Source organism: Bombyx mandarina, chromosome 16 (assembly GCF_030267445.1).
Source record: "Bombyx mandarina strain Sakado chromosome 16, ASM3026744v2".
In the NCBI taxonomy this organism is placed as follows: Eukaryota; Metazoa; Arthropoda; class Insecta; order Lepidoptera; family Bombycidae; genus Bombyx; species Bombyx mandarina.
The window spans coordinates 1,213,295-1,236,151 of record NC_143222.1 but is presented as its reverse complement, the minus strand read 5'-3'; the positions used below and the strand labels follow the sequence as shown (position 1 = coordinate 1,236,151).

Below are 22,857 nucleotides of genomic sequence, written 5' to 3'. Positions count from 1 at the left end.
CTGCTATCAGCAATAAAGTTTAATGTGACAGTCGCCTTTTAAGGCGTGCATTCAAGTATAATTCCGCAAAAAGGAACCTTTTGTCTTAGCAATAAAGCTTAGTGTGTGAGTCGCATTTTAAGACACCCGATTCAACCTTGTGCGTAATACAAAGAGAAGGTCAGTAGTTAAGAGTTAGATAGTTTTATTTTATATTAAATTATAGTACATCGGGCTACTTAAGATGACACGAAAATGGAGGGGGGATTTAAAAAAATTAAAAAGGCAATAAGTTGCTTATTCTTCTACCTATTTACGATCTATCAGTGAGAATAAAGTATGATTGATTTATTTTTTTATATTACCTTTATGTTAAATCTTCGAAAATAAAAATATAATGCATTCAAAAGGTCTTAGTCGGGGTGAAACCAGAATAACCTTCGAGGGTAGACAAAAAAATGATCAAATAATATTTAAAAAGTTCCTTGGTACATATAATAACATGGGTTATCTGAATTTCGTTCAATTCGACCCAAGGATTTCGTGCGAATGACCCGTTTGTCCGAAATCCGCAAAAACCGACAACACTGAAATTCTTGGGGTTGATATTTCAAGAGATGTTCCGAATGAGATCGACTTGGAAAGTAAACTAAAATCGTCTTTTGAAGTATTTAGAGTGTTCAATGGAAGGAAACGCGATACTACTCGCCTGGAGGCAGACATAAATTGGTCAATAAAACACCGGTATGTATTTTTATATTGTCCCGATATTTGGAAGCTCCATCTAAACCCAATTGCTTTCATCTAGAGAGTCGCTCTAACTGTCAATACATAACAATGTCAATACAAAACATAATTTTATTTCGCTTATACGGAAAAACTCGATTCTGTTTTGACTGATATATTTTTTGGCATTAAAAGGATAAGTTTACGGCATTACTGAGTGATTATTTAGCATAGCTGGCTGATCTGCTGGTCTCTGAATCATGGTCCGCGTTACAAAATCCAACCTCAGCATCTCAGGACACTTTAAGAAGACGAATAGCTTTTTTTTGGTAAAATTATATTATACTTTTATATACTAAAAATTCACGATCCAAGCGCCGTAAAAACTTAATTTAATTGATGGTAGAACTGTATTGAAATCTGTATAAAATTCGTAAATTTCTAATGCACAGACAAAGACGAATTGTGATTTGTTATGCAGACATCAAGAAAAAATATCTAAAACACAATAGGTTACGTGATTAATTTTACTTAAATCCAAGTAAAACCTAAATTTACTTACCTACATACAGACTAAATTAACGCGCCAAAAATTAGACGTTTCGCGAAATGTCAGTTTTACTGCGTTCAATGACCTCGACAGGGACGTCATCGGCGCGGACCCGCTCGGGGATCGTCTCGATTGAATTTCATTTGAAAAATGAGGTCATGCTATGACGTCACGCTTACACCTCATTGAAGCTGTGATTTTTATTTACAGTTCATTTCTATTGGATAAGAAAATAGCGCGGTTGAAGTGCATGCATCGGGTTCATTCATAAAATCTGAATAGTGTATAAGTTTTTTCCAAATCGATCGATCGATAACATTTAAAAACTTATTCTAAGCCGAATACTAAAATAAATTTAAAAAAAAACATTGCCTGTAAGGCGAACGGCACAATTAATTATTCAGTGTATCAGTAATCGTAACTCACATGCTTTTAAACGACACCACTGTTCCCGTAATGTATAATAAAGTCTATCTGAATATTTCACTACTTTCGCCATTGTTATAAATTTCTTGATATTTTCAAACCGTCATATTTTTCGGAGAGCACGTGTAAATAATTTAGCGCATGCTGTACTAATGATAACGGGTAGCAGACTGCGATATTTTAACTAATGCAATGTGAGAAACTTTTGTTGCAGTTTATAATATTTATTTATTTTTGAAGTGAAACTTCTTTAGGCGCATGAGGGTAAAATTTTTAAGGCGAATTTACATTACGAAATTAGTGGCATGAAATTAATTTCGTGACACTAGTTTTACCAACAGTTTCACGTGTAATTTAATACTTTCGTAATGCATGCATTAATTTCATGCATGCAAATTAGTTTCGTGCCCTGCGCGACTTTTTGGTGAAATTAGTGTCATGTAACTAATTTCATAGTGTAGAGTGTAGACGCGACGTGAAACTAATGTCGCGAAAGGGCCTGCGCTGTGCGGACGTGTGTATTGTTAGTTCGGACGCGCTTTAAGCGTTGAAAATGGCAAACCAACGATGGAGTACAGAAAAAAATTTAGATCTTATTAATGAATATCAGCGACAAGGGTGTCTCTGGGACCCGAAACACCTACAGTAAAAAAGCAAAATTATCTTCACTCATTCGAAAATAGTTTTTATAACTCTCAGGATCTTCATCTGCTAATTCAGAGACTAACTTCATTGCACCTAAATGCCTCCTTGTTGACCATCCTCGAATCTACCAACCTTTTTTTTTCTTGATAGTCTTTTTTTAAGTTTATAGGTATATAAGCATTTCTTTAGCTACATTGAATATAGCAAATTATAACTTTGATGCTGAAGGCGCCATGGTTACTGCGATACTGTTGATTTCGCGACACTAATTTTTTAACGAAATTACTTTCGCATATATCGAAACTACTTTCGTGAAACTGAGCTCAACATGCATGACACTAATTTCGTAATGTGAATCCCGCATTATTACAGATATAACGTCATGCAGGTATGCAACGGAAGTATCGAAAAAGAGAGAGAGAGCGATCGAGACCGATTGAGAGAGAGTAAGACAGGGCGAACGTAGCATGAAGCAACTAGCCATGGAGTGAGAGTAGGGACCAAGCAAGTGAGAAAGATCGAGAGAAAAAGTGAGACAGAATGCTTAGTTCCTACATACTTTAAAACATTCGTATAAAGTGTTTTATTTTTAATACAGCGTCATCTGTGAGATGTTTTAATACTAACGTGTGTATGAAACCTCTTGTAGTGAATTTTAATTCAGGATATACGTGAAGTTAAAATATCAGTTCACAGAGGGCGCTACCTCATACTATAAAAGATGATTTACAATTATTTACTAATTACAAAATTTTACTAATAATATACTTAAACATTTAGGATAATTGTATTTTAATTTTTGAAGGTTTCACTTCTAACATGTGTGAATTGCACACATGTTATTTTTTTATCTAAAATAATCATAAATGTTTGATTTAGAACTAAATAAAACACACTTTAGTGCTGAAACAATCCTATTATCAAATCGAATTGAATAGTCTCGATTTGAAGAATGGTACTCAGTTTTGGCAGTTTGCTTTATTTAATTTGGATTAAAATAAACGCTCTATAAAATAACTGGGAGCAAATCACGCACATACTCCAAATGCACAGTTACCTGGCTCCAACATAGGACTCTGTTATGGGTACCAGAGACTTCATACATATTTATACAAGTTTAAATATATACATTTATGAATAATAAACACCCAGACAACGAACAAACAAGCCTGTTCATCACATAAATGTTTACACGATGTAAGAAGAGTCAGAAGTTGGAAGTGAAGTTGAAATTTGAAACGATGGTAAATGATATAAATTATATTAAAAAAACCAATAAAGAAAATACTATTTGTAGATAACATTTTAATAGTTAGAGGCCTATAAAAGCAAAGGCAGCTAAACGCCTTAATGTCGTAAAATCGATTAAGAATAGCGCTATCTTGTTTAGTTAGTTGAACACGCTTTAGTGTTATCATGTTATAACAAATGCAGCTAAATCTCTAACAAATTCAGTTCAAAAATTTTATTTTTACTCTGTACTAAGTACTAATAAACGAATAAAGAATATCGTAGCTATCCTAATAAAGTTATTTCAGCTTCTCAAACCGGGAGTGTTGCTAACACTGGCCCTAGCAAGAGCAATACTTCGATGGATCGGGAGGATCCGTAATGACGTGTTTAGGGCCGATTTTTGTAGTTCACCTGAATATTTGACAGACTTGGATTTAGCTGCCTTTGATTTTATAGGCCTCAGTCTGTTCTTTCCTTTGCCGGTCAAAAAATATATATAATAAAATTTACTATGTACCAAATGTTTTGCACACCTGGTAATAAAAGATTTCTGTCAAGAGCACTGATAACATGATATATTTATGTATATGGGACATGCTCTTATCACGATTCTTTATCAGCCGGCTTCTTTGCGAGTCGTCACTTTTGAAAAAATTCGGACTTTTCAAGTTTTATAGTGTGACGTCGCATTGACTGTGGCATCAAGGTGATAGGACCTCTTGTGAGTCCGCGCGGGCAGGTACCACCGCCCTGCCTATTTCTGCCGTGAAGCAGTAATGCGTTTCGGTTTGAAGGGTGGGGCAGCCGTTGTAACTATACTGAGATCTTAGAACTTATATCTCAAGATGGGGGCGCATTTACGTTGTAGATGTCTATGGCTCCAGTAACCACTTCACATCAAGTGGGCTGTGAGCTCGTCCACCCATCTAAGCAATAAAAAAAAATCTATTTCGAGAGGTAAAAAGCTATTTGGTTTAAGCAACATTTTGCTTAATACACTACATTTAACTTTGTAATTAAATGTCCGCTTTAAATGGTATTAGCATTAACAATTCGATGTTTTTAATTGAACTTCAATTTCTACTCCATTCAAACAGCTGAAGAAGTTTTTTTTGTCATGACATTTTTTCCAAATTTTAAAGTTTAAATGGCTCTATTTTAAAGTTGCAAAAATGACCATTAAACCAACTAACCTTCCCACCCCTCGATATAATCGTAATATCTTATTCACATTTTTTTTAATAATATATATTTTTTAAACTTGAAAATATGTACAAACTTTTCGTAGGTGGTTCAGTAAATGAAAAGTGGTACAATGCGTCTTAATATTCCACAAGTCAAGAAATATTTTACTAAGACGTGTCAATAAAACCAATATGGCGTTTGGCGAATTTGACAGTCGAGTAATTATTTTTTTTACGACTTCGAGGGAATTCACTAAAGAAATCTAAATAGCTCGCTAAACCACATTTAGATTTAAGTGCGTGTTGTTTTTTTTTTTCAAATTTCATTTGATTTTAGTTGTTAATTTAAAATATCGCGCGTAAATAATTCTAATCTTTCGTTTTTTTTCCTTCTTTTTATTGTAGGCGTCACTGGCTACGTCACGACCTACCTGATGTTCACATTTCGATTTTCGAATGATGTCATCTAACCCGGATGCGTGCCAATATCGAAAGGTGAAACTCAATCAATTTCAAAATGAATAAGGTCTTTTGCGCCTGCGAGTCTCTTTTTACTCTTTATTCAATAAACAATACGCAAGGTTAAAACTATATCGAAAGAGAAGTCTGCGCGATTCAGTTCGCCTAAGTTTGACCTTTGAACGGTTTCCTAGACTAAACGGTCGATAGAGAGGTCGTGGATGGCAGGCTAGACAAATTTATGGGCACGAATAAGTCTAGACACTATAGGCAAATAATTAAATACTGTAACAATCATGTTTGTTTCCGCGGAGCCTATAGACACAATGCAACCTTCCCTTGAGACAAGCTGATGTAATAAAACTGCTCTAGTTTAAGGTGATGGTATTAATGATTCTTGGGGCAGTGTTATATATATATTTTTTATTGCTAGGTGGGTGGACGAGCTCACAGCCCACCTGGTGTTAAGTGGTTACTGGAGCCCATAGTCATCTATAACGTAAATGCCGCCACCCACCTTGAGATATAAGTTCTAAGGTCTCAAGTATAGTTACAACGGCTGCCCCACTCTTCAAACCGAAACGCATTACTGCTTCACGGCAGAAATAGGCAGGGCGGTGATACCTACCCACGCGGACTCACAAGAGGTCCTACCACCAGTAAAGGGTGATTTACAAAAAATGCACTGCGCGGGCTTTTTGGCGGGAACGTGTTACAGTAATATTGACAGCGTGACTTGTTTTATTTGACAACCAGCTACTAGCCTGCTAAGTGTGAATAATAGTGTTGCCTGTGGCTTGTCCGTTTTTTCTAAGATGTGGCACGAAATCGGAAATTCCCATCATTTTACTGAGTAGGTTATTAATGATTTTTAAATATATAAACTTATATGAAGATAATGCTATAGACATGCCGAAACTAATCGAAATAACTCAAATCCTTGAAGGGTAGAGTAGGAAGAGTATGACGTCATATATGTATATATGTATGTATATATTATACTAGCTTTTGCCCGCGACTTCGTCCGCGTGGAATAGTTACTTTGGCATAACGCTAAATTTTACTCGCCTCTTCATTTATGTAGAAAGTGAAAATATTTTTGAATAATAGAATGTGAAAGAGTTATTTAATTTATTCAAATGCTATTGTTTTAAATTTATCTTGATTATAAAACTGTTAGACAGACTCAACAAGATCCAGGCCATTTTTCTTTCTCGGGCCGAGGGCTGAACCTCCTACGAGGTCCCCGGGGCTAGGGGGCACGCGAGGTAAAACAAGATCCATGTCAAGCCATAGGGATTATTTTGGGTCCCGGTTATTAAGTTATCAAGATTTTGTCTTATTGTTTTTTTTTTTTTTATTGCTTAGATGGGTGGACCAGCTCACAGCCCACCTGGTGTTAAGTGGTTACCGGAGCCCATAGACATCTACAACGTAAATGCGCCACCCACCTTGAGATACAAGTTCTAAGGTCTCAGTATAGTTACAACGGCTGCCCCACCCTTCAAACCGAAACGCATTACTGCTTCACGGCAGAAATAGGCGGGGTGGTGGTACCTACTCGTGCGGACTCACAAGAGGTCCTACCACCAGTAAAAAAAACCACCAGTAATTATCTTGCTTATTGCCTTTGCAAGAGAACGAGGCCACAGCCCACTTGGTGGTGAGTAGTAGTAGTAGTGAGGTGGTGTCAGGGAAAAGCCAAATCGCTGCCTACCCAATAAAAAGACAACGCTACATTCTGTTTCGTGAATCATGCTCCAAACGTCTCGAGAGGAGGTCAGTGCAGTCCATTGACTTAAGTTTTTACCGATGACCTTCAAGTATAAAATTGGAGATCATTCGCTAAGCAATAGACAATTTAAGCAACATTTATTAGCTTGTTTTTTTTTTCCTTCCTGTGCTGATAGCCTTGAGAGGCTATGTCAGCTTACCCTAGCGTGTGTAGGTGAGCTCACGGGGCTCTAACCGGGAGTGTTGCTAACACTGACCCTAGCAAGAGCCGTGCGTCGCAGAATCTACCACCGGATCGGAAACGCGACCCACTGAGAAGATCCGGCGAGAAACTCAGTGGGCTGTGACTGTGGGATCGCTTGATCTTAACTAACTATCGCATAGTTCGTAGAGTGGTTTGCAACCTCTCGACACTCCCCAGATTCAATTCCCAGTCGAAACTGGGGAGTGTTACCGGAAACCTTAGTATGTTTATCAGCATCCACCTTGAGGCATGAAGTCGAAATCTCGGTTGTCATGTATGACGGTTGTCCGACCCTTCAAACCGGAACGCGAGACTATTTCGCGGCATAAATAGGCAAAAGAGCTACCTGCCCATACGTGCTATGTATGTAGGTATGTATTCATTAAAAGCAGTAATAAGTATTTTTCGTCCTTAAATGAGACAACTAGCTAAAGATAGGCCTTATTTAGGAAGACGCAGATCACACAATCATCAACATGGCTTCGACTGCTGAAAATTACCATCATCAGTGTGCTTTTACGTCGACAGGTTAGGGTCTGAACTTTCAAGATATTGAGATATAAAAAACGAAAAATTCACAAATTAAACTTTTTTTTATGAAATCGCGTAGTTCTGTGTATTTGGAATTACCTATTGTTTTTTTTTTAACTAAGTCACATCAGACAGTTCAAGTATATTTGAAAAAAATACGGCTACTTTTGTAAGTTATGGACCGTAAAGTAAATTAAATTCTGTAAGTAATTATTATAATTATTGTGTTTTGTAAACAAGACAATTTTCGAATTTTAAAATTGATGGATATTCTATTTTCATGCAGATATTTATTGACATATTTAAAAAATAAATTTCTAGTTTTCTCATACAGTACCTAGCAATTGTAGTCAACAATTAGGGCAGAACAAAGTGGTCTCAACCAGATTTATACACAAATGAATAGTTCCATTCGATCACGCTCAAACCATAGTGGCTATTTATGAAAATTGTACCTCTTCGGAGTTTCACAGTTAAAACTAACACATTGAGATTTGTAAACTGTCAAATTACTTTTTTTTAAATGTATATAGCAAACGCTTTAGAATAGATTTTGAAGCACTAAAATACTATACAAAAAACACAAAAACAGCGGCTAACTATTCATGCAGCGTAATCTGTTCCGTTAGAATTAAGCAGACCATCGGAAGCTCATTCACGTTAGTTCCAAGAACTAGGTCGCGTTATGTTTATTATATACATATGTTAGATTCACGTAGGAAATGACTCATCCTCGACGTATATAGGATTTACTGCATTTTTACAAAATATCATTGTTTGATCTGCGTCAGCTGGTGTTGCAACAGAAATTAAGCTTAATACAGAAATGAAATTTAAAAAAAACATTATTAATTGCATTACAATTAATGTATTGTTAACAAGGAAAGCGTACATTAGGCTGGTGGCTACGGTGCATTAAAAAATGTTTTCGTTTACTTGAGACGTTCGAGCCGTAATTGTTGATACTGGTGTTAGCGAAATCATCACTGAATCTTTTATAACCGTCCGATGGCGAAGACGGGCTCCTCAGAGAAGCCATTTTTGCAAACTGAACTCTTTTGACGTTCCAAATGAATTTCTTTTTTGACATTTGTTTGGATGCGTTCAGATGTTGCTCTTCACGTGGGTTTCATTTTCTTTCTTTTTGTAACTGGAATTGTAATCAACATTATCTAAATTGTAGAAATTACTCAATTTTCTTGAGATTTTTTACTTCAATTAAGTGTAATCAATTAATCTTTTAAATTGAACGCGCAAAATACAGATTAGTGTGTGCACAAAAATGTTTCAAAGACAACAAAAATCGGTAATATAATCGATGTGAAAATAAATGAGTAACATCACTATGACATTATCCATAAACAAAAAAGTCTGCAAAAATTCCTTTTTCTTGAACCCGGTTTGAATGTGAGTTGGTGTTGTTTTTAATGAAAATAAATCCTTTTTAATTGATTCCAAATCAACTGTTTTCTTCGTTTTCGTGCTGTAATATCATAGTGGATCCTTCAAACAAGTGGTATTGTGAAATATTTTAGTGGAGTATAGGAAGTTCAAAATTATTATTTTGGTTAGATAGGATTGTGACGTTAAGTGTCGTGAATTGATTGAATAAAATTTGTAGTGTAATGCCTGCTTATTATGTCTATAAATTCATAACCACGTGTAACGATAGTGCTACTTGTTTGCAAGGAAACACGGGCTAGACAGACATAACCTAAGTTTTGACCGTCAAGTCAGGTGTTCGGTCTAAAGATTGTGTTTTCGATTTACAGATGGCTCCAACACAGCCTAAAGCGGCGGCCAAGCCTGCTGCCGCACCTGCAGGTGCGGTGACTAAGAAAAAATCTACGAAAAAACCCAGGAACTATGATCTGGGCAACGGAGTGATGCGTTTCTCCAAATCCAAGATGTTCCACAAGAAGGCTAGTTCCTATTTTCTTAATAAACAAATATAAATCAAAATTGTCGTGCTATTTGCTTAGCAAATCTAAAATCATCTATACCAATAAAAATACAAACAATTTTATAAACAAAAATCCATGTGCACTTAGGTTTCGCTGTTAATCTAATCTTTTTTTTTAAATACCTAAACCCTACGTATTTCTGCCCTGAAGCAGTAATGCGTTTCGGTTTGAAGGGTGAGGCAGCCGTTGTAACTATACTGAGACCTTAGAACTCATATCTGATTCTCAAGGTGGGCATTAAGCTGTAGTTGTCTATGGGCTCTGGTAACACGTAACACTAGGTGGACCTTGAGTTCGTCCATCAACCTAAGCAATTCAAAATAAGAGTTAACGAAAACGCTACTATATAAATAGTGTTATACACTTTAAACAAACACATCAACTAGACTTTATTTTCTCGAGTATAGTCATGTATTCACTGATGGCATTCATGGACTTTTCCTGAGTTAAGTTATATGCTGCATTCACATTATGGAAGAAAAGTAAAATATTTGTACATTCTAATTTTTAAATCAATTACAGGCTAAATACAAGTTCATTGGCAAAAAGAACCCTAAGCCTGAGAAGCCCAAGAAGCTGACTGTTGTTGTAAAGCAGATTGGAGGTGAGAAGAATGGGGGAACCAGAACAGTACCCCTCAAACGTAGGAAGTCCTTCTACCCCACTCAGGAGAAGTAAGTACAATAAGGATAAGGTAGTGGCTTAGCTATGCCCCTGACATTTCTGACATTGATTTGCGATGATGACCTTCTTAACGTCAAGCGGGCCATATGGCCTGTCTTTATTACCTCTGTAGAGTGGCAAAAAAGTAAGCAATTGGTGAAAATACTTATAAATGTATACTATTGCTGACATTGGGAGGCCACATGGCCGGCCTGTCTTTATTTTCCCTGTAGAGTGGCAGGTCTGGCAAAAAAGTAAGGAACTTGTGAAAATACTTATAAATTTATACTATTACCTACATTGGGAGTATTCTGCAAATTTTTGCATTCCAATTCCATTCCATTATTGTGTAGTAGGAGTGGGTAATATCGGTTTTGCCGCGTATCGAATCGTGTCTATATATCGAGGATCAATATCAGATATTGAATCTATATATTTTCTGAATCTATATATTGATGGATGCTAGTAGATTTTCTCGATTCATGATATTTGAAATTTGAAACGATACGCTGATATAATATCGTAGTAGATATAGATTTAAGTCAACGTTATACGGTTGGTTTTCTGATATCAATTTATAATATGATCTTAAAGTAATAAAAAGAACATGAAAATAAAAATATCAAAAAAACTTTCCTTCATGCTTTTACCAGGCTTAGGACTGGCTACATTATTTTTAGTTTTTAGTATTTTGTGTCTTAATTTAAAATTACAAAATATACCAAAAGAGTGAAGATTTCAAAAGTTTAATACGAACACAAGAAATAAACTCAATTATTTGGATTCAACTAAAAATAGAAAAATGTGTACTTTAAAAATCAAACACAAAAAACTTTTAAGTATTTATAAACACTTGTCCAAAAATTCTAATTCAAGGTCAAAGCGCGTGAAATTAAATTCAACGATGCAAATAGGCTATACTGCATTCAAGTTAGGGTCGAAAGTTGAAACTTCTTTCCTTAATTGTATCCTGCTGATACGCTAAGAATAATCTACAGACAGATACGAACACTAATACAGATACGAACCAAACGAATATTGCTGATATTAACGAATCGGTACGATATGCCGATGCGCATAACATCGAGCAATATCGTGTATCGGCTGATATCGAAATATAGATTTCGATTCACGAATCGGTCCGATATGGCGATGCGCATCACATCGAGCAATATCGTGTATCGGCTGATATCGATATATAGATTTCGTGCGGGGCGATATCGGATTCAACGATATTGCTGCAATATATAGATATTGAATCTATATACGATTTATATCACCCACTCCTATTGTGTAGATCAGATATATGATTCAGGTTACAGACCCTTTTGTGGCCCATAGTTTCAAGAAAGGAATGTATAGAGGTAAAACTAATTGACACAAATGCCGAGATTGTGATATTATTGATGATGTGCAACATATATTGAATGTATGCATACTAAATGAGCTTGATACTTGCTAGCCAATGATAATGATATGAGAACATCATTATAATAACATTAATATGGTGCTGGTATCTCTTGTTAGAAAGTGCCTAGTAACTATGCACAGTCAAGAAGGCACTCAAATATCATGGAGCAATGTCTCTTAGCCTTGACATTTTATTATTATAGTTGTGTATTAATCAATTAGCCTAATATTTTATGTAGAATTATGCGGTAACATCATTACCATTAAATAAACTCCTAAATAAAAAAAAGGTAAAAACATCTGTGGGTTTAATGCTGGGTGTTTACATGAAATTCAATTTATTGAAAACTGTCCCTGAGAATATGTTCAATTACCTTAAACTTGACAATTTTTTCAAAAATTAAATAACTACCGTTATTTGTTTAGGTTTGAGAATAATAGATTAGCAATACAATTGAAGTAATTATGTTTTTGTATAGCAGGAAGGGTGATAAATTTAAATGGGTTTTTATAATAATGTTAGTTGCACTGAGAGAACATTGGTAATGTGTGGAAACAAACACTGAAAACTACAACGGTAATAATGTTCCCATATTTTATTCCAGAATCCGTGCTTCATCTGGTGGCCGTCCATTCAGCAAGCATGTACGCAGGATCCGACCCAACCTGAAGATAGGAACTGTATGCATTCTCCTCGCTGGTAGACATGCAGGCAAGAGGGTTGTACTTGTTGGAATTCTGCCCAGTGGTCTGCTTTTAGTTACTGGACCTTTTGCTGTATGTATAATGATTATCCATTTTTCTTTTGCTTCAAGAAAGGGTTATTGTAATACACAAAAAAAAATTGAGACATTGATCTGGCCACCAATATTGATTTTTTATTTGAATTTCATATTTTGGAAGTCATTATGGCCTAAAGGAAAAAAGTCAAGTGCATTTGTATTTTGCGATGCACCGGTGTTCGGATCCCGCAGGCAGGTACCAATTTTTCTAATGAAATACGTACCTAACAAATGTTCACGATTGACTTCCACAGTGAAGGGATAACATCATGCAATTAAAATGGTACTCGTGCGGATTCACATCTTACCACCAGTAGATATGCAAATTATAATGTTTCGGGTTTTACACCCGTTGCATAGCCTAGATACGCATGTGTCGGACGTCTTATCCATTACGCCACGACGACTTATAATAGTGCTGTGGAGAGAAAATTACTGATAACTGTACAATACTTGTTACTTCAAAAGTTGTAATCTTAAAAAAAATTGATTATTTATTTTATGGATTATTTATTTATTTTACCCATGCCAACAAACTACTTTGAATTAGTCACTACTTACATTTATCATTAGTAATTTCTCAGCATTACGTCTGTCCATAGTTGCTAAGAGAATAATTCCAGAATTGTCAAAGGACAAACTAGAGACATAAATTGAAGTTAATGTTCCTAAAGAATACAATATGAATAATATAATATGCTTAACAATCGATTTTCAGTTCAATTCGTGCCCGCTACGCCGTATTCCTCAGCGCTATGTGATCGGCACCTCCACCAGAATTTCACTCGGCAACTTCAAACTGCCAAAACACTTCAATGATGATTACTTCAAGAAGAATAAGAAGTGCGTCAAACGTACAGTCAAACGCAAAGAGGGTGATGACATCTTTGCCACAAAAAAAGAGGTAAGATATTTTTTTCATAAAGTAAATATAATAAAATCGAAACTAAACACCAGTTTCGATTTTATTGACAAATTGATTGACTGACTATAATTATAAGATGCTTATTTTGACTTATGATGAATGATCTATGTCACTAACAACATTACTATATTGGAAACAGGTTGCCAGTTGTGAGTGTGAACACTGTTTGTTACTTAATGTTTTAAAACCATGTTTCTGTCATACTTGGTGTGATATGTAGTTAGCTGGGCTTAAAACCAGTAATTTTTATTCTATAATATAATATTTCCTTCATTTTAGAAGTAATTTGTGAATGTGATGCATAATTTATCTATTGAACAAGTAATTTCTACAGGTTCTAACAACTTTATGTTCAAGCTACTTTGTATTTTAGGGGATGTTGATTATCAAGTTATAAACATCTGTTTTGTAATGCACAGAAAACTAAAACTGAGGTGTTTATCATATAAAGCAGCTTTACAACTGAACATAAATTCCATTACACATAAAGTTTTAAAAGTTTAAAGTTCTTTACTGGTGGTAGGACCTCTTGTGAGCCCGCATGGGTAGGTACCACCACCCTGCTTATTTCTACCGTGAAGCAGTAATGCGTTTCGGTTTGAAGAGTGGGGCAGCTGTTGTAACTAGACCGAGATTTTAGAACTTATATCTCAAGGCGGGTGGCGCATTTACATTGTAGATGTCTATGGGCTCCAGTAACCACTTAACACCCGGTGGGCTGTGAGCTCGTCCACCCATCTAAGCAAAAAAGTTTTATAAAGTCTCAATATTCTGATAGAGTATATATATAGTTTGTGAATACTTTCTTCCTCAGAAATACGTTCCATCTGAGCAGCGCAAAACCGATCAGAAGACAGTCGACGAGGCTGTGATCAAAGCCATCGGAGCCCGACCCGACAAGAAGGTGCTCCGCGGATACCTCAAGGCGGCCTTCGGACTCCGCTCGAGCCAATATCCCCATCGGCTGCGCTTCTAAATCTAGAATAAGAAATAAAATATTTGACTAAATTCAGACTTTGGTTTTTAACACCGACAAATCACTACATAGTCGCTTTCTCTGTCCCTATGTATGCTTAAATCTTTAAAACTACGCAACGGATTTTGATGCGGGTTTTTTTAATAGATAGAGTGATTGAAGAGGAAGGTTTATATGTATAATAACATCCATTAAATAGTGGAGAAATCAATAATAAATTAGTTTCCGAAGCGAAGCGAGGGCGGGTCGCTAGTGACTAGCCGGATCCACACCGGACGATGCAAAGCGCTCCGATCGCGCGCGGCATGGAGCACGCTCCACGGAGCGTGAAGTGTAGACGTGCCGCGCGCGATACATATGCGCTGCGGAGAGCGCGCGCTCCTCGCCGCGTGCGATCACTTTGTTGTCGGTTTTTTGGTCACGCACAAAGGGGCCTCAGTCGCTTGGCGCGCGCGGTCTGGACGATTTAGAATCGCGTGATCCGCCGTTATGGATAATTCGCAATGTATCCGTTTAATTTCCCTATATAAGGAGAATAAATGTTTGATTTGCAGTCTGGACTCAGACACAGCCCACTGAGTTTCTCGCCGGATCTTCTCAGTGGGTCGCGTTTCCGATCCGGTGGTAGATTCTGCGAAGCACGGCTCTTGCTAGGGTTCGTGTTAGCAACATCGTCAGGTTTGAGCCCCGTGAGCTCACCTACTAAAGTTAGGGTTACGCTGACATAGCCGTTAGGGCTATCAGCTTAGGTAGGAACAAAAAAAAAAAAAAAAAAAGATTTGCAGTCATTCGTGCAAAATTTTAGCTTCAGCTCCATCATCATCAATTAACTCTTTATAAAGTCGAGTCCCATATTCCAACCGGTTTTTATAAATTGTTTTAACCCAATACTGTCATTTTCGTTTTCGTAATTTTTGCCGTAAATATACAAGTAAAATGTAGCCTGCTGCTGCTACGGCTATTCGTCGCCGTCGTTGCACTTGTGACTCCATAGCCAGACAAAATTCAACTGATTCAGTATGGATCGGCAGGAGCGCGTTGGAGCAGCCAGCTGTTGGACCAACCTAGAACGATCCATGTTCCACGCAACATGATCTTGGATCGCGGATCGCGGGATCGCCGATCCATTTTGGATCGTCTGGTGTGGATCCGGCTAATGAGCTCCCCTCCACGGTGTTTCCCGAGCGCTATGACATGTCCTTCTTCAAGCGAGGCCTGTGGAGAGTATTAAGCGGTAGACAGCGGCCTGACTCTGCCCCTGGGATTGCTGAAGTCCATGGGCGACGGTAATCACCCACCATCAGGTGGGCCGTATGCTCGTCTGCCTACAAGGGCAATAAAAAAAGTGAATTTATGGTAATCCCGGTCCTGTAGGCTTAGTGCGAGTTTCAAAAATCGAATCGAATGACTCGCATCGAGTGTACGCTCTTCACGGTGAAACGTGCGGAGCTCTGAGTGCGAGTTACTCGATTTGCAGGACGTTTATTCATCTTTAGAAGCAATAATTTTTTCTTTTATATTGGTAGCACGCAAGTTTTTTTTTAAGGCGTTTAATTGAAATGCCAAGCTTTCTAACGATATTTATAATTAGTCGGGTAATGGGTAATGTACCTGTGCTTAGTGCGAGTTTTTTTAATTACTCAGTCGATGTTAATGTTATATTTAATTTGTGTGAGTTTGTATCAGTGCCACCTAGTGGTAAGCTTATGAATCTCATTTTGTGGGAGAGAGAAGGTTTGTTTATATTGCTGTCTCATGTATCGAATAGCTTTACCGAAGTGAGCCTCTCGATTATTGTATGTGCGAGTGCGAGTTACAAATTAATGGATTTTGAGCAATGATGTTATAGTAAAAAGAGGTAGATAAGTTACTTGAGTTCGTAAAGTGGCGCCGTAAAACTGAGCTAATTAGCGCACTCAAGCTTAGTCTCGTGAAAGCATTGGTAACATTGACTGTGTTTTTTGTTCCGCGAAATTTCTCTAAAATGCCGTCCTGTGTTATGCGACACTGTAGAAACTATACAAGTAAGACTCCCAAAAGTCTAGGGATGACATGTCATGCGTAAGTATTAATTTTAAATTGATTTGCTTTTATATTGTTTAAGAAATCCAAAATATTAGCTTAAATTTATTAAAAAAGGCTCGAGTGCGACGGCATATACTCCGGTCACAGAGTGTAAGAGAGATGTCTGTCAAGATTAAAAAGAGTAATGTAACAGAAAGGACATTTCCATGATATTGCCTACACATTAGCTCACAACAACCGAGAAATGAATTAACAAATTTGATTTTATTTTTAAAGGTTTCCGGCAAATGAATTAAGGTGTAACCAATGGATAAATATTGTACGTATACAAAGACATGAAGAGGATTGGCGGCCAAATAATAATGAACTAAATGAAAATAAAAAAATAAAATTATTTGTCCATTGCTGTTTTATTTCTTAAAAGAATAGCAGGAGCTCATTTTAAATATTATTATATCAATTCTACTTACTAAACCGTAGGCATCAAACAATTTTATGTTCATTCTGTGACATTTTAATTGTTAATCTATGAAGTAAGTCGTGACATCGCAACGACACTGCGTAATATATATCCGTCTTGTTTACGGTCTTGCTAATTAGCATGCTATTTTTTTCACACATTACAACCTTGTCAAGTTAACTCTGCTCACGCGGCTATATGATATTATCATCAACTAATTGTCGATTTAATTCGTCCGCATAATATCGTATAGTTTAGTGTGTTTATAAATATATATAGGTACATACGCCGCGGACAAGCTTGACTTCGTATTAGTACTAATATAACGTATCTACCTCTTTTTACTATAACATCATTGATTTTGAGAGTATTTCTTCACTTTCAAGCAAGTTAAGTAGTCACTAAAAATTTTGCCGTGAAACCAATACAATATAAAGATTTTTTCTTTCGTTTTTAATAATAATGTTGTTTTTTAAGGTTTTATCTATTCTAATGGTTTATACACATATATTTTTTCGGTTAGAAAATTTTATAGACGTCTAGCTAGTTGTAAATACATATTAATTCTTTGCTTTTTCATTTAATTCTTATTAAATCATTGCTTTTTTTTAAAGAGTTGTTTGATGAGAGAGAGAGAGCGAGATAGAGTTTTTTTTTTTTTTATTGCTTAGATGGATGGACGAACTCACAGCCCACCTGATGTTAAGTGGTTACTGGAGCCCATAGACATCTACAACGTAAATGCGCCACCCACCTCGAGATATAAGTTCTAAGGTCTCAGTATAGTTACAACGGCTACCCCACCCTTCGAACCGAAACGCATTATTGCTTCACGGCGGAAATAGGCGGGGTGGTGGTACCTACCCGTGTGGACTCCCAAGAGGTCCTACCACCAGTGAAAGAGTATTCTTTATTGTACACAAAATGAATAAATATTGTGAAACATTTTTTCTTGGTCTTATCGCTAAGAGTGATCTCTTCCAGACAACCATTAGATGGGCAAGAATAATTTCGAAATGAATTGCACACTGTGTATCTATCTATTATAGAAATATATACACACACGCACATACACACGCGCACACACACACACACACACACACGCGCGCAATATACATATTTACAGGTACATACGTACAGATTTATATTTATAAATTATATAGAAATTTGAACAATGTAATAATAATTTTGCTTCTTTACACATTTATAAATAAGGATGGATGCTCGTAATAATTTTAGTATATTTGGGCCACCTAATGAAGATCATCAACACTATTACCGTAAATACAATCATTTTATAAACGTTCAACGGGTAAAAGATTAAACCTATGTAAAACATAATTTCTTTAATAAAAAAAAGCTGAAATAATTACCTATTCCAAGATTAATTATGTTAAGTATGTCTAAATATGTAATTACAATTAAATAAATTCTATAATAAACTTCTAATTCTAATACTTCTATTAAAGTTACTAAAAAAATATGTTTATGCTGGGCAGTTTTCGTGTATTTTAAAGGTTACGCCATTACGGCAAAGTTTGTTTACGAAATTGCACCCTTAGAATGGAAGTGGTATAACTAAAAAATTTAAGATTAGTTTTATATTTCAAAACACTTATGTATTATTATTAAGAACCTACATTTTAAGTAGGTAATACGTGCAGCAAAAATGTTGGACTCCTTTTTACGAAAATTGCGCGGACGGAGAAGTACGAAATTTCCCACACTCATAGAGAATATAGAGAAGTAGTGCAGATTGCAATTTTTTTTTTAATTGTGCATAAACAATAAAAAATAAACTAAATGAATTAAAAAACCTTACACACATTACCATGTATTTGACACACACACACACACACATGCATTTATACTTTTTTGTTTATTGATTTATCAATCTGTGGTCAAATTGAGAATAGATTAATATTTTTTGTCTTTAATATTATTTTTCTATAATGTAGCCTTGGCGACATAGAGCAATGATTATTATAGAAATGATGATAATAGAAAGGTGACAATAGAACTATAATAATGTTCAAACTTAAAATTTAAATAAATTATGGTCAAATTTCGACCACTGGACTACCATTAGTAGATAATAATAAAATCATTTATTGCCTTTCACACAGATTTAGATTATTACAGGCAGCCTACAAGGAAACAACAAAAAAACAAAGCACTATTATATCATTTCTGGCAAGCAGCTCAACATTTGCACTTGTATATTATTAATAGGAATTTTATTAAGAATATTGACAATTTATGAGGAATTTGACAAGTACGGATTAGTTATAGATATATGTAGTTACATATTGTAAATTAAATTAGTTTTATAAGTGCAATAAAAAATAATTTAAATGATAAAATGATAAAGCCATACCTTTTTCCAATGTGACGATTAGAGGGTATCCTATTATTCTTTTCTATATTATTCTATCAGCTTATAAAATTAAACAGTCTCTTTTAGTCTAGAAAAGGACAAAGTACTCTTTCTGTCTTTTTCAAATAAAATGGCATGCCTTAAAGTGTTTAAACCGAAAAACTAAAAAAATACAATTATTGTATTACAATATTGAAGTTTACCAGAAACTAAGAATTTTGGGTTGAGCCACTTTAATTCTAAAGGTACAAAATAGTATTGAACACGTGACATTACCCGAATAATTTTGAAAGTAGTTGGTTCCCATTAAAATGCTGTTAAAATGCGTTGTATTTCATTTAGACGGTCTAATGCCAAAACATCACGTGCTACCAATATACGAGAAATAATATTATTGCTGCTCTCGGTGAATAAACGCCCTGCGAAGCGAGTAGCGTATCACAACTCACACTCACAATTCTTCATTTTTCACCGTATAGAACGTAAACTCGATTTGATTTTGATTTATTCATTTACAATTGAACAACTAGGAAAAAAAGGTGAAAAGACATTTTGGAGGGACCGCGAGGAGCTAAATTGTGTGAATTGTTTTATTTTGTCTATTTAATGTTTCTTAGTTAATGCGTATTTAATATTTCTTCGTGTATAAGTGTATTTTTGAGACCGTCCTGGCTTAAAGGTTAAGGCGTCCGGTGTATTCGTATCTTGCAATGCACCGGTGTTCTAATCCCGCCGGCGGGTATCAATTTTTCTAATGAAATATGTACTTATCAAATGTTTACGATTGACTTTCACTGTAAAGGAATAGCATCATGTAATAAAAATCAAACCCGCAAAATTAATTTTTGTAATTACTGGTGGTAGGACGTCTTGTGAGTCCGCACGGGTAGGTATCACCACCCTGCCTATTTTTGCCGTGAAGCAGTAATGCGTTTCGGTTTGAAGGGTGGGACAACCGTTGTAACTATACTGAGACCTTAGAACTAATATCTCAAGGTGGGAGGCGGCATTTGCGTTGTAGATGTCTATGGGCTTCGGTAACCATTTAAGATTAGGTGGGCCGGGAGCTCGTCCACCCATCTGTGCAATAACAAAGTAACGTGGGTTTATTAACTGTTTAGTATCTGTGAAAGTGCGAAAATTTAAAAAAATTAAACAAAACCGCTGGACGTAGCTTCTCGAAGTCTTCGAAAAGGTCCACTGAAAAAAATCTCAGTATATAATCAGCATTTTGCAGAGATTATATTTTATCCCATATTATCTGATCTCATTTCATTTCATTCCATGCCAATTGATTAATGCTTCAAATTAATCAAATCCATTTCACTCCATATTATAATTTTTCATAAAAAAAAATTAGGTTCTATGGCATGATATTTTTGCCTCTCTAGTTGGAAAAATAAAACTTACTAAAGAAATACTCGATCGAAACGTTAAAATCCACTAATTTGTAACACGCACTCGCACAAATGTCATTCGTAGTACTCATTTCGGTAAAATTACTCGGTTACGAGATCACAACGTTAATATGACAATGAAGTAGGAAACCTATGGAAATGAAACGTCAACCAAAATTTCGTGCCGCTGTGACGTCATCTGGCCACAAAACATGGCGGCTTTAGTGCTGTACAAAAGATTTCAATGTTATCAGGTTTTATCGATAAACGTTCTTGGCTCATTTTATTTTAAATATTGTTGAGTATTATGTATTTGTAGAATTTATACTTTAATGGGAAGTAAGTAGGTATATTGTTATGTGCAAATATGATATGATTTAGATGGGTGAAATCTAAGACAAGTTCGTCCTTCGAATTTGCCAAGTAAACGATATGATGATTTTTAAAAGTTGCTACACTGATTTTATAAAGTTGTCGTTTGTCGCAAAACATAAAGATATGGCGTAGTTCAAAGCCATCAGCCCATTTCTAGCATGCTAAATGTTATCGTATTTTGAGTACGTGTTTTTCTTAGACTATTACAATCTATTTTAATTGTTTTGCTGACTCTAAAGTCCGTAACATACTACCGCAGCGCACCCCAAGGAAGGTGCGCCGCACCATTTGAATCACTTTCGCTTGAGAGTGATTCAAATTTTAAACTTATCAAGGGACCGCGTGAAAAAAAAAACACCTACAGAACATTTATTCATTAATTACAAACGTCATTCCTTGTGACTTCCTCTCTAAAATCACTTAATTATTAAATATTTAACAAATTTACAATAGTGTTTTACTCACTGCGGAATAAAACTATTTTATTTAAATAGTTCCGAAGAGATTTTGTCGGTAGCCTTTTTCCCGAAATATCTAAACAGAATGTCTAAATATGTTTTGATGACATATTTTAAAGTGGTATTTATGATTAGTGTCATGATCAATAGATTCCGACCGAAAAATGGATTTTTCGGATGAGGGCTCCATAATGAATTTAAATACATATAGATAATAGTTTTAGGACATCGACTTTCTTGAGATCCTATAAAATACGTTTTAATTATTATTTTTGTATGTTTTAAGCATGATAAATTATGAAATTTTATATAATCAATCATATTAAATCGATATCATAGTCAATAAATAATGTACAACCCAAAACAGACGGCCGAACTGACGTGACAATGACATTTGGCGCGCTAAACATGGCGGATTTTCGGCCTCATTAGACGGAGACGGAGATATTTACGTATATTCATGTTTCATTTTATGTACGCACTGAAATACTGTTATATTGTTTTCCTGCGAGTTAAAGTGCTGAGTAAGAACGAGATAGATATATGTTTATGTATGTGCCTTCAAATATAGGTCTATGTAATATGAACTCGCACTCACAAAATAACACCGAGTACGTTTGCCGCTAGGGGCGCTGTTCCAATTGCATACAAATTTGAGCAAACTGGCTCGCTAGTGAGAACGTTACAAAACTCGCACTAAGCACACTGACCTATGCAAGTGTAGCATTCGCTCTCGCGGCCCATAGCGCACACAATCACCGCACAAACCAGTCAGTTCCGTATTGTAGGATAGCTGTCGGAGCACCGTGATACGTGAGTAACGTAGATTTTTACGACGATCTCGAATTAGAAGTTTAACGTAAGTAAATGAAGTCAGCGAGACACGATAACCCTCGTAGAGGTCGCCGGTAACTACATACCCGATTCTGCGAGCCAAACAGTAAACAGTTACTGCCGCCCAAAACACGGCACTTCAGATTCTCCCGATCCACTATTGGTGCTTTTAGGTTTTCCAAACACCGGTCACCAAAAGTCGAACGCGATGAAGGGTTTGTCGTTTAACTACCCACTAAACTCGCCGAATGGGTCGCAATTTCGATCCGGTGGTAGAATCGGCGAAGCACTCCAAGTAAGTGTGCTTGCTAGGGCTAGTGTTATTAATTCGCCAGCCTGAGCCCCGTGAGCTCACCTACACGAAGCGAGCGAAACTAACAATATAACCCCTCGAGGTTACCTACTAAGACAGGTAGGAAAAAAACAAAATAATAGCATAATTACTTCCGTGTATCTCTTCGGATCTACCTTATTAATATTGTGTACAGACTGTCTCCCCT

General features: G+C 36.0%; 2 protein-coding genes and 1 long non-coding RNA gene across 7 annotated transcripts in view; 2 read left to right on the top strand and 1 right to left on the bottom strand.

The window, feature by feature from the left end:
* LOC114243911 (two pore calcium channel protein 1) overlaps positions 1-8,816 on the bottom strand; it is a 40,531-nt gene extending 31,715 nt beyond the window's left edge. The window contains exon 1 of one of the 3 annotated variants that reach the window (XM_028175564.2): positions 8,648-8,816. In XM_028175564.2, coding sequence (XP_028031365.2) covers positions 8,648-8,801 — 154 coding nt within the window. In that variant the 5' untranslated portion in view covers positions 8,802-8,816. Of the gene's footprint in view, positions 1-1,681; positions 1,884-8,603 lie in introns of those variants that run through there. The other 2 variants (XM_089733829.1, XM_089733828.1) reach the window with 2 other exon arrangements.
* Positions 8,817-8,973: 157 nt separating this feature from the next.
* Positions 8,974-14,463, top strand: RpL6 (ribosomal protein L6). 3 transcript variants are annotated; one of them, XM_028175209.2, is made up of 6 exons: positions 8,974-9,118; positions 9,484-9,633; positions 10,198-10,349; positions 12,354-12,525; positions 13,249-13,434; positions 14,270-14,463. In XM_028175209.2, the coding sequence occupies exons 2-6, from the start codon at positions 9,484-9,486 to the stop codon at positions 14,429-14,431; spliced, it is 822 nt and encodes a 273-aa protein (XP_028031010.2). In that variant the 5' UTR covers positions 8,974-9,118; the 3' UTR covers positions 14,432-14,463. The 3 variants fall into 3 exon arrangements, with proteins under 3 accessions (XP_028031010.2, XP_028031017.2, XP_089589958.1); XM_028175216.2 differs by having other exon boundaries at positions 9,105-9,227; XM_089733832.1 differs by having other exon boundaries at positions 9,110-9,333.
* Positions 14,464-16,140: 1,677 nt separating this feature from the next.
* Positions 16,141-16,856, top strand: LOC149501198 (uncharacterized). Its single transcript, XR_016324382.1, has 2 exons — positions 16,141-16,492; positions 16,733-16,856. It is a non-coding gene; the product is annotated as an uncharacterized LOC149501198 (long non-coding RNA).
* The last annotated feature ends 6,001 nt before the right edge of the window (positions 16,857-22,857 follow it).